A 12602-nucleotide genomic window follows, 5' to 3' on the forward strand; every position below is an offset into this window, starting at 1 on the left:
ATTGTAAAAATAATGATGAGGCTAATGGTATTTGCTATTATTTATGCAGAAATGGTACTGCAGCTTCAGGTAAGGGGAAAATGCACAAGGGAAATGCCAATATCCAAAAAACATGATGTCCAAATTGTGCTGCTTTGCTGTTAACTTTGTGGAGACATTAGGTTGGATCTTACACAGGGGGGCGGTGTTCCTGCCCCCGCCCCACCCACCCGACCCCCACTCAGCATAAATGTCAGGGTTGAGCCTTCACCACACATCCCCCTCTCCGCTTGGCTGGATTCAGTGCCTATGGCATGGTCCCCAATTTTACACTCCCCACCCCCCGAACTTGCAAAACTGTCTCCAGGAGATGTAAAATTCAACCCAATATTTTGCATTGTTGTGAAATTGCTGTATTTGCATTAGCAACTCCACACAGTGTAAGTCTGGTGCAGATATTTAAAGCTAGCAATTTACAACTGCAAGTACTCTTTTGCTTCAAACAATGTGGTCAGCATTGATGACTACCAATGGACCATTGAAACCATTAGAAATGTGGAATCCCATTCCTTTTTAAAAATTGCCTAATAACAATCCACAAATGTAAAATGTTATTTTTTTCCTTTCTCTCAATTGAATTTTCCCCTTAGTTTATTGTTTTTTCTGTACATGTTTTAACATTGAATTCATCGGCTTTAATTCACCCTCTCTCACTTCCCCCTTGTGTTTATTTCCCAATCCTTTTACCAATATGTTTAAGGAAGATACTCTGTTGACTGTCCTGTTTATTCGGGTCCCAGAAGCCCTCTTTCCTTTGCTGCACCATTATCAACTCATGCTTTCAGTAACTTAATGAGCAAAGTGTTTTTAAGCTGAAGGGTGCAGGGGTAAGTTTAACTAACAGCAGACACCATGAGATCCCTGCTGCAGCAAAATCTGTCCGAATATATCTACAACCCTGGTTCCATTATCCCCAACCTTTAACCCCACGCCTACTGAAGTCTGCACTTTGTCGAGTCCCTGTGTACAACACCACAGGAGACTGATTGATTAGTATAACTTTTTTGATGAACTGTTCTCACTTCTGTAAAAATAATATGTTTTCCAAATAAACTCTCCTCTGATCTCATTTTTTTTTAATGAAAACAGATAGAAGAACCTGCACAGAAAAATGTGCTCAATAAAAATTGACTTTGGTTGGAAACAAGCATCTGACCTCCAGTGTTTCAACTCAAAAGAATAACAGAAATTGGTAGCATTTATCAAAACTGGAGAAGAGAGCTCTTTGGATAAGTAAATTGTAGCAAAAGTAACTTGCTTTTTTTTACAGTATTTTTCATGTGGCTGAGATACTTTATGGATAACAAACTGAAGTTGGGATGTGGAATTAGCTAAAAGCATGGTCAAAAGAAAGAGGCTTTTAGAGGTGGGGACAGAAGTAGGAGGAGGAGTTTTCTGGATGGAGTATTACAGAATTCAGGGCATGGTAAATTAAAGGTTTTTTATGAGCAGTGGAAAGGAGAGGACATCAGTCAAAAGAATATAAAATGGAGGTTGCAGATTAGGGTAGATTAAGGTGATAGGAGGATGAAAATGTTTAAGGTAATATGCTGGCGCATGTTTAGTTTTAGAGAGGAGTGTGGAACTTGGTATTTATATTGGAGTTTAAAACAGGTGGAAATCAGTTGCATTTTATTAATTTTAACAAGGCAGTGAATTTACTGTATGATATAGTTATACATGCAGGACAAGCCGGAAGCTGCACTCAATTTGGATGGCTAGTCACTGCTGTTGGGGAGCTGTTCAGACAGATGCTTTCATGCTGTACATTATAAAGTGGCTGGGAGCATATTTGAGCTTACAACATGATCAAGGATTTGAATAATTTTAAAAGTTGTTGAAACTTTGTTTTATTGGTTTGATACCTGAAGTCTTTGGGTGGTGAAATCCCTCCTGTTGATTTTTTTAGCCGAAGAAACACAGTATCCTTATAAGATAGGAAATTCTATTCAGCATGTATGCTGATGTGGCAGTGATGTGTTAAAGTTAACTCAGTGAGTCCAGGTTGCTGTGGCAACATGCACTTTTACATGCATGTGGTAGTCTGGAGCAATGGATAGTGATGATAGAGGCTCCAACATTCTTTCCATCGCATGGCTGACCAGGAATCTCTTCTGCTCTTACCACCTGCCATTACTCACTACTCATTACTCATCCACCATTGGCGTGTGTTGGAAGGATTTGCTGGTTGATACTCAATCTGTTTGGCTGCATTACGAATGCATGTACCTTGGCCATCAAGTCCTGGAGCGGGGCTCTAACGTAGAGCTTCTAACTATTGACAACAGGAACCATACCACTTTAGTGTCTTATAGTCTTGCAATGCACTCCTGTTGTTAACTGTATTTTACATGATTCTTTGAAAGAGAAGTTTATACTTTGTCTGCCACTGTTTTCCAGTCTACAGATCAGTTATTTAAGGGGGGTACTCCTTAAGTAATTGGAATTATTTTTTGTTTTGGCCCAAGCTCCAACTAGAATATGTATATATTCACATAATGCTTTAAGTGTATCTCTTCAGCTGAAATTTTTTATTGGACACAACATTGTTCATATGAACTCCTGTAATCTGGCAAATCATAGAGTATATGTCTAGTGCATACCTCTGATGTGGCTTTATATGGGTACTGAGGTGAGCATGTCCACTTTAGCTTTTGGTAAGATGAGAGTGTAGGATAGCAAGGGATTTGTAGATCTGGTAGAAGAAGACAGAAACGACTTGCTGATGCAAATTGCCTAGGAGGTTGGAGAGAAGGAAGAAAATAGCAGACCAGTGTTGTGAGCCTAGTTGTTTCTTACCTTAGAGAAGGAATATTAAAGAAATGAGTACAATGCAGATAATATATCTTATGTCTATAGTTCTGTAAGTAAAACTCCAATTATATCTCTTCCCACAGTTTATAAATAAAATAACATATACGTTTTGCTACTTATTTCCACTGCTGACTGGTGTTTAAATATGAAAGGTGATGATGAGTACAGGCTCGAGGATGAATAATCTGCTTATGTTCCTATATAATGTGCTTGGGGAAGTTGCCTGTTCATTTTTCCTTTTTTGACACACAAGAAAAACAATGAAAAATATTAAAGTTCAATTGCTGATATTTACTGAGTAGCAGAGAAATGTGACTGATCCTTTAATACCTCAGTAACTTATCACTGGGCCTCTTGGATGTAAAAATGGAAATTTGATGATAACTACATGTTTCCACTTGGTGGGAGCTCATATCTTTTTTGCACTGTTTAACACTCCCTGCAGTATCCCTGCTACAACCTGTTCAGACACTCGCTCAGATTCTGGAGTTATCAGCATCATTTATTTGCTTTTGTTACCACACCTGCATACAGATCATGTTGAAATACTGGGAGTTGCTTAATTTGTGACAGGATTTTAAATTGCCACACAGAGTTGAAATGGCCTGAGTGCAGAAGCACTCTGATTTGTTGACTTTGCTATGATAAATGCAATTCCCTCACAGTGTCTGGCTCAATACTGCAGCCAATATTGTTGTCATCGACACACTGTTTTAATAAAAATAAAGCAAAAAACAGTAAAGTTTTTTTTCCCAAGGAGTACTCAGTTTCCCTTTGAAGGGAATCTTACCATTTCTTCTTTGCTATTTTTCATTGCAACATATTAGAAATACTTTTGTAGAATTTTTTATACTGAAAATATCATGTGCATATCAATTTAATGGGCATATTACTATTATAGCTTTAAATTAAGAACAATATTAAATTAAAAGCCATTTAGTTAAGACTTGGGTAATCCCATGATACATTCATAGCATAATACTGTGTGCGAGTTATCAGGCTGTAATCGTTGGAGAATGTCTGTGTTCCAAACAAGAGGAGCCTGTATCGTGCCACCCACAGACAGCAGAGGTGGAGTGTGGTATGAATGTACTCAGAATTCACTATGTAAACAGCCAAAGTCCGACATTTATTCTACAAATGGTTTTTAACTTCAATTGATTTATTTTTTTTTAAATACAGGTGTTGCATTTGGTCATGGCAACTACTTTACCAAGGACCCTTGGTGAACTACAACTCTATCGCATTCTGCAGCGAGCCAATCTCTTGTCTTATTATGATGCTTTCATTCAGCAAGGGGGAGATGATGTACAGCAGCTCTGTGAAGCAGGGGAGGAGGAATTCTTGGAGATCATGGCCCTGGTTGGCATGGCTAGCAAACCTCTGCATGTCAGGAGGTTGCAAAAAGCTTTGAGAGACTGGGTGACAAATCCCTCTGTCTTTAATCAACCCCTGAACTCTCTTCCAGTCAGCAGCATCCCACTGTACAAAATATCTGAGAGCTCAGCTGCTTTTCCTGGGTCAAATTCTAACAGTAATGAAAGAAATAGTAACCTTCGGGATCCTCCTGTGAAGTTTCCAAAATGTTTAGCTGCAATATGCGGTCAGGGAGTGGGACCTAACAAGTCTGGCATGGCAGGGAATTCACCACTGCAAATATGCAGTGAACTACGGTTCTGGCAAGGACATTCCACTACTGAGAGTGAACAGAGTCTTTCCCCTGCTGACCCTGCATCTCCATCTTCGCCAAAAGAAAATGGTGAAATTCTTGATGCTGCTGCAGTCATTGCAATTACAGAATCTGTTGACCGTTTGATTCAAGGCATTCCAAAAACGGACAGAAATGAAGTAAAAGAATTTTTAAAAACCAATAAGAAGTTAGCAAAAATGATTAGCCATATCTTTGACATGACTGATGGTGATCCCCACAAAGAAGAAGAGATCCGAAAATATAGTGCAATATATGGTCGGTTTGATTCCAAAAGGAAGGACGGAAAGCATCTTACACTTCACGAGGTACAGAAATTTCTCTATCTCATGCTCCACTCTTTTATGTGTTCCCTTTGCAGAACTTTGCATTCTGCAGTCCTTCAGTAAAACAGGTAGAGCCCACGACTTCTTTAATGTTGGTGTTTCGCCACAATAATCAGACCAGGCATGTACTTCTGTATTGGAAAGTGGGCAGAATTTCAGCTCCTGTTCTAGTTTAGAAATGACAGATCTTCATGCATATGTTCATAGTGGGTGGGTGTGTTGTCTGCCTTGGGTACTCAGACCTGTTACAAGAATGTGCAAAGCAAGTAGTTTAGTCATTAGTGTTCTATGCTTACTTTCCAATAAAAATTGGGCTGAGTAATTAACAATAAAAATAATCTGAATGCGATGTAAATGGTAAATTACATAGAATTCCCTGCTAACTTTGGCCTATAAAAACTTTAGTACTGGCCTAACAAGTGCTCAGGTATGAGGAAGCCATAGTTTTTTCAAAACCACACCAGTCCCACTAATTGCCTATTTTATTGGATATCGGTATATTGTAAACAAAAGTACTTTCGAGGTCAGGGTTGCATTATTTTTGATGTTGGCTTCATATTTGTTAACCAATCACATTTTACAAAAAAATCTGCAGAAATTACAATAGGTCAAGAAACGTTTTCCACTTTTTGAAGAATTATCAATATAATATTAATGAATCGATAAGAAAACATTTAAGAAATGTCTAAGAATTTTTGTTATCTAGATTAAACCTAGCTTTCTTTGAACACAGCTTATAAGCAAGTTGTTTTTCATCATTGGTCCAGATTTTGCCGGAGGAGGGGGGCATTTTCCCTCACCCTTCAGCTCAAAAAATGTTTGCCCTGTAAGTTGCTGGAAGTGTGAACTGCTACAGCAGGAAGAACATAATGGAAATCTGGAACATTGAACAACAGGGCCAATAGTCTATCTCCTTAACCAATGAAATGAATAACAAAAAAGGAAATAGGATACATTCTAGTGACATCTAATACAGAAAGAGGAAAATAAAGATTGGATTAAGAAAGGAAAAGTAATAAAAATAAAAATCTCTTAATAGTTTACCATCTGTAGGAATGAGACTCCACAGTTTACTTTGTTCCCTTTCTGGGGTAAAGAGATTGAACGCTGTTCCTGGAATATAAGTTTCCTTTAGTCTTAAAGAAAGATACTTGCTCTGTTAAATAGCAGCTTTAACTTTTTGTGGCGAATTTAATTATCAATTAATGCGCAAATGCAGCAATTTCATGAAACTCACTGGGAGGTTGAGGGCAAGTTGCTGTTTTTGCATCAAGCCCTCACTATAGCTTTGCAAATTGTCCATTAACTTGCGATGATTTGAAAATCATGTATCGTTTCCTCGCCACAAGTAGCTGAACGATTCACTCCTTTACCGCAGGCACCATTAAACTGGCTGTCATTTAGGCACCAAAATCTGGGCTATGGACTTTGTGTAAAATTATAAAAAAATTTTATTGACTTTAACAAACACCTATTGCACATTTTAATTTCATTTATGTAAAATTTACCATTCATTTACTTGAGCCTAATAAGGTATTCAGTCTATTTCAACTGCAGTACACTTTGAAGAACTCATTGTCTTGATCCTCTCTTCCCATTATTAAAAGCAACATTTTAATTGAAGAACTGCTTATAATGTAAAAAGAATCCTAACAAATGTAGAGGTGCAACCAGCATGTTTGTTACCCAATAACATACATCAGTTCCAACCTTGGAAGACTATTTTCCCCTGCACAATGACTTACACATGAATGCTAGCAGAAAATACTGTGTTGTTAACCATTGTGCCATCTTTCCTTGAAAATATAATTGAAGTTACATGATTTGAGTAATAATGCAAAATGCTGGAAATACTCAGCAGGTCTGGCAGCATCTGTGGAGAGAGAAACAGAGTTAACACTTCAGGCCAGTGGCCTTGCATCTGAAATGTTAACTTGTTTCTCTTTTTCCACAGACGCTGTAAGACTTGTTGAGAATTTCTAGCAACTGCAATATTTTGCTTTTACATTATGGGAGTATATGGTCGTAATTTTAGTTTTATGCTGTTTGTTTTTATTCGAATTCATGGTGAAAAGGTGAGGTTTTTTGAACACTGTCGAAAAGCTTTTTCTTAATGCTTTTCTTTTGCTAGCAGTTTTCTTGCCACCTCGCCCTCATTATCTTAAATGGAATTGAAATCTTGCTTGACCATGCCATCTATGAGATGTTATTTCATCTAAGTGGATGTATGTAAGCCTAGAAATTGAGTGTTGGCTGGTGATTTGCCCAAAAGGGGCATTGCAGCTCAGCCGTATCCTTTTCTCAACCAGTCTAAGCGCCCAATGGAGAACAATCCAGAAAGGGACCTTTGGTGATTATTTTTTCCTGCCCCATTTGCTAACTTAGATTGCATTTTTATAATGCTTCATGTTTTTCAGAAACGTTTCAAAGTGCTTAACACTCCATGAGTTATTTAGAGTAGCCATTGATAATCTTTTAAATGAAAACAATTAAACCAAATCAACAAAATTGGGATAAATCAGGCACAGCCCCTAATTCAGGTCAGCTGTAAAACCAAGGACAAAAATTTAAAGGAACCTTACAAACTTTAAATCAAAATGTGATTAAAGGGGTCAACAAAACACCCCAGTCCCCGCGGTGCCCACCGAGCACGGAAGGCCTCGAGCGTGTCAGCAGACACCGCGTAGAGTAGCCATTGATGTTGCAGGAGCCCTTTACCACAGCCCCAGCTGAGACCAACTGACTCATTATGGACTGGGGATTTAGTCTTTCTGCTCAGTATGGGCTCACTACTCACTCTTCAACCAGCTGATCCATTAAAGTGGCCCCGAACACATCATTTGTTATTTGTTTACAGCTAACTGTTAATGAAGCAGCTGCTCAACTCTGTACAAAGGATAACGCATTGCTCACTCGGAGAGATGAACTATTTACGTTAGCTCGACAGGTCTCCCGAGAAGTAACCTACAAATACACCTATAAAACCTCCAGGTGAGGACTTTCACTTTTAAACTCTAGAAATTTGTATTTTGTTTTCTTCTTTACCTGACATTTAACATTTCACATCGTTAGATTATTTAAAGCTGCTTGTATGTATTTAATTGCAGGTCTAGGTGTGCTGAGCAAGATGAATCGTCTCCCAAACGAATAAAAATGGAGGTAATGAATGGTTTAGTATTTTGTGTGCAGGTTTCTCATACATTAAATTCATGGAAGGGGCACTTAGGAATGAATGATTTGTGAAGATTCTGACCATAATTTGATGGCACATTAAAATAATGTCAGGAGGTGTCAAACATTCATGTGATATGAGCACTAGCTTCTGAGTAGCACAGTGGAGCAAATGCACTGAAGCATATAGCTTGTGAAGGAAAGAAACTTTCTGAAAAGGCAACAGCTATGTTGCCAGTGTGCAAAATGGGCCAAGCACGAAGTGAAATTTGCTCTTTGAGTGGAAAATTCCATTCTTCAAAATCATGGTCCTTTTACCAATGTAATTAACTGTGATTATATTTTCACAGTGCAAATGTTTTGAGTGTGGACTCTGTTTGCATTAGTTCATACTGTTGGGGCTCACACAAAGAACATGGGTGGGGTACAAATTGATAAAATCAAAAATCCTATAGAGTACAATAACTGGGGCAAAGGTTGCACATGCAGTTAAAATTGCACAGTCGACAACGTATAAAAAAACTTTTTTTAAGTAGCTTCATGTGTAATTGCCATAGGCTGTGGTTAATTAAGAGAAAAAAATACGAAGGTGCGTTAGTGTTTGAAAAGACAGTTGTCAATGTCGAATGCTATCCAAGAGCTTACACACATTGATAAGTGTTATTTTCTGACAACTAAATGTTGAACTGTGCAGTGATCATACCACAGCAATGTGAACATCTTCATGTGTCAATTCATTGCCTTTCACCATGATGAAGTTTACCAAAGCAATAGAATAAAGCTTTCCTTTCTTCAACATATCTCAAAATATCCTGGAGCATTAGAGGTAAAATCTCATTAAGATTCATATGACTTCTTACTACTTTTTAACTGCCACATATTACAAACATGGGTTATTTAATGTTAAAATGTCCCAATTATTTCATAGATGGAGGGAGCTAAGGGAATTGATGGCAAGCCATGAAGGCAGAAATTAGGAGGGTTTCACAAATGAGAGGTGGAGACACAGAGGAGTTTACAGAGAGATTGACAGCTAGTAGGGTCAAGCTAGCTGAAGGATGTGCCACTAAAAGTGGACGAAAGGAGTGGCAGGAAGCATACTAGATAAGAATATAAAGGTTAGAGGGTGTGGATGGGAGAGGATATAAGACTCAGTCAGGCTGCAGAAATAGGGTGGCACAAGGCCATCGAGTGCTTTCTAGAAAAGGATTTTAAGTTTAATGCATTGGAGGATAGGCAACCAATGTGTAGTCATGGAGCAATGGGTGATGAGTGTGTGGGGCAGGGCATCTTTTATTATTTCTCTTAAGTATATAACTGTACATTTCATACCATGATATGAGAGTGTGATCTTCTAGTTTATTCAATATAAAGCTATTGAATTGCATGTTTTTGGTTTTTGATTGTAGAAAAACTGAACAAAATCGCAGAAAAGCTTTAATGTTACACTGTTTCTATAATGCCTCTATTTAATAGTTTAACTGGACTTCCTTCTGATGTACATTGAATAACAAACTTGAATAATCTGAGAATTCAAGCAGTGAAATAAAGGTTTAGAAGTGATCAGAAACCAATGGAAGAAGCAGTACATTAGATAGCAGAGTGACAGCCTTCTAATTTCACAAGCTCTTGAGATTCTCAGGATTCGTTGGCTCAGTAGTGGAATGTTAGGAAGTTTTCTTCATAACACAAAGGTCACAGGTCCGTGTATCTGGATTGACTCTTGTTTTTAACTTGTTGTGTTCCTGGCAGTTCATGGCTGGGTTGCTAAAAGGGATGCTTTCCAGAACCATGCACTCACTGGGCAGAATTCCATTTCTACTATGAATATCAGTGTCATGCTAATAGTAAATTTTAGCAGCCAAGCTTTAAATTCCTATTCTGTTTGATACACTGTGGTAATCCACGTCTATGTTTACATATGTTAATACTGTTTAGAATTGGAACTGTTTGGAATATGCAGAGCAGGCCCATTTTACTTTGCTGTTCTTATGCAGCCTGTTTTGCCAGGCTATGGCTGCAGAATGTCAAGTCATTCACCTTTGCCATATTCCTATTGGTGATCTAGCCATTTGTTCATGCAAAAGTCTTCTGTGCCTGCAAATGCTGTTTTCTTCATTGGGAACAAAAATTTTTGTCCTGTTACTGGTGTTCATTCTGTTAGTTTGCAGACAATGCGGGGCAATTGTCAGCAAAGTTAATTAAATACTAGGATCTCTGTTTTGGCTTTATTGAAGCTCCTTGAAGAAAGTTATGTCAACTTAGCTTAGATTGTTGTCTTGTTTGCATTTTGGGTACCTTATCAAAAGGGCAGCGATGGTTTCAGAGAAGCCTGGCAGGATTCTTACAAGAATTGGTGCTCTACATTATAAAGTGAGAACCACAGGGGGCCAGAACTTCCGATCACCAGGTGGTCATACCCCAAAGGTAACCCCAAGATGCGCTGGGGAACCTCTCAGAAGCCTCTGTGCACTGACTATGTGGGAATTGTCTGGGAAGTTTGGACCCTCTCTCTGGAGCCCTACGAAACTTTGGGTTATAGTTGGAGATTTCAGATGGTTCTGACTCACTTATCTGAATAGTTACCCAGGAAAGGTTAAAACAGGTTTGTCCAACCTTTTCGCTCAGAGGACCGACCACATTTTAGAATTCGTCTCACTTAGGGGTCTGAAGCAACTCGGAGCATCCAAGCACCACGCAAACCCCCACCCAGCCTGCCAGTTCCAAGCCCCAACCCCACTCCCGACCTGCCAGCTCCAAGCCCCAACCCCACTCCCGACCTGCCAGCTCCAAGCCCCAACCCCACTCCGAGCACCTGCTCCCTGGTCAACTTACCTGTTGCTCTGAGTTCCCTGGCCAGAAATGGAGATATTAAAAACTTACCTAGCAACAGATAACATGAAGCCCATCCAATCACAAGGTGGTTTTACCCTACATTGGCTGCTGATAGGCAGCCACTGGTGAGCCTATGTAGGGTGGTACCAGCCTGTGATTAGATGAGCAGGCTCTCAGCATTTTTAAAACTCTCTCTGGGAAGTCTTGGACGATTGACTCCAACAACCTGGCGGGCTGGATGAAAATTCCTTGGGTGCCGCATCCGACTTGTGGGCTGGGCCTTGGACAAGCCTGGGTTAAAGGATAAAACCAATTCTAACACCTGGGTAACTATGCTATGACACCTGGACTCCCTGCTGACTCCCCCGACTGCCCTCACCTGACCACCCCACCGCCTTGACCACCCGAATTTCTCCCCAACCTCCTCACCCACTTACCTTACACACTTAACTTCTCTCCATAGCTTTTCAACGTGGCTTTGGGACCTTAAAACTTACTGGAATGCGGCAGTTAATGCCGTATAAAGGGGGCATGTCTTGGCTTCCCCCAGTGATCCTGCACTGCAAGTAAGGGCTCACAAAACAGGACTTTCTGAGGAGGCCCTGTTCAGAATTCTGGGTGAAAAATGCGAAGCTCCGGTGCAAGGTAAGGAAATAGGAGCAGTGTGGCAATCTGAAGGTGATTGCCGCTCCTCAGAAGATTCGACCCATAAATTTTGCTGCACAAAAGGGCTGGGGTGCAAGTGAGGGGCAGAGGTGATATGATCTTGACTCTCCTCTAAATGTGTACCCCTATTGCACAGCTTATTTGTATAAGAGCATGAAATATAAGAAGACTTTAAGATGAGTGGCTAATTAGAGAGCCAGAATCGGGGATTAACAATGCAGAAATTGCCCTTGAGAGATTAATAAGGTAGATAGGAGATCTACACTAGGCTAGGTTGTATATGGACTGCAGGAGGAGTGATTTTTATTGGCTCACTGGTTTTTCCTGGTTCTTGGTAGGAGTTATTTTTCTATAACTTTTGTTGGTAACCTGTCACAAAATTTGCTTTCCACCAAGGCAGTTATGTCCACTGCTTTGTGTCCTCTCCAGAATCCTGAGATGAACATGAAGTACTTAAGGCAACTATTTTGGACATGTTCACAGTTTGAATGACCTGCATTAAGGGAGAGGAATGTGACCTCTTACAGTGCAAGGGAAAGAAATCTAGTTTTTGTGTAAAGTGGTTGCAAAATGTCTCTATGCTGAATTTATAACCAAAATGTACCTCTTTAACATGTTTAAAATCCCATTTGGACTTTTTCTTGTGCTTTGTGGAACTGATTATTTATAGCTCTCCGGAGCTAATATGGGCCTTTGAGCTGCAGTTTGTGATTACTAGAGATCCTTTACATCATGGAAATGTGTGGTGTAAGCAGGGAACACAACATATTATCTCTTCAACCACTCAGATTGAAGATTCCTCACTGAGACACACAGGATCTATACCAGGAAGTATGAATTAGAATATTTAATTCAATACAAAATCACTTAGAGAAAGTGAAAGAAAAATCTGATTGAGAGATAAAAGACAAAGGGAAAAGTAAAAGCAAATTTCTAATTTTTAAATTCTGAAGGAATTATTAAGAAAGGAAAATTATTCTGAAGGAAAGTGACTCTGCATTTGCAAAATTACATTTTCTGCTCCAGAGAAGTGTTTGACAGTA

General features: G+C 39.3%; 1 protein-coding gene across 3 annotated transcripts in view; it reads left to right on the forward strand.

Annotated features, from left to right (window-relative positions):
• The window catches only part of LOC121285298 (NGFI-A-binding protein 1-like), a 73545-nt gene that overhangs the window by 42997 nt on the left and 17946 nt on the right, over positions 1-12602 (forward strand). For 2 of the 3 annotated variants that reach the window (XM_041201725.1, XM_041201724.1), the window contains exons 2-4: positions 4036-4869; positions 7745-7878; positions 7995-8046. In XM_041201725.1, coding sequence (XP_041057659.1) covers positions 4051-4869; positions 7745-7878; positions 7995-8046 — 1005 coding nt within the window. In that variant the 5' untranslated portion in view covers positions 4036-4050. Of the gene's footprint in view, positions 1-1173; positions 1289-4035; positions 4870-7744; positions 7879-7994; positions 8047-12602 lie in introns of those variants that run through there. The other variant, XM_041201727.1, reaches the window with a different exon arrangement.

This window comes from Carcharodon carcharias, chromosome 12, assembly GCF_017639515.1.
Source record: "Carcharodon carcharias isolate sCarCar2 chromosome 12, sCarCar2.pri, whole genome shotgun sequence".
Classification (NCBI taxonomy): Eukaryota; Metazoa; Chordata; class Chondrichthyes; order Lamniformes; family Lamnidae; genus Carcharodon; species Carcharodon carcharias.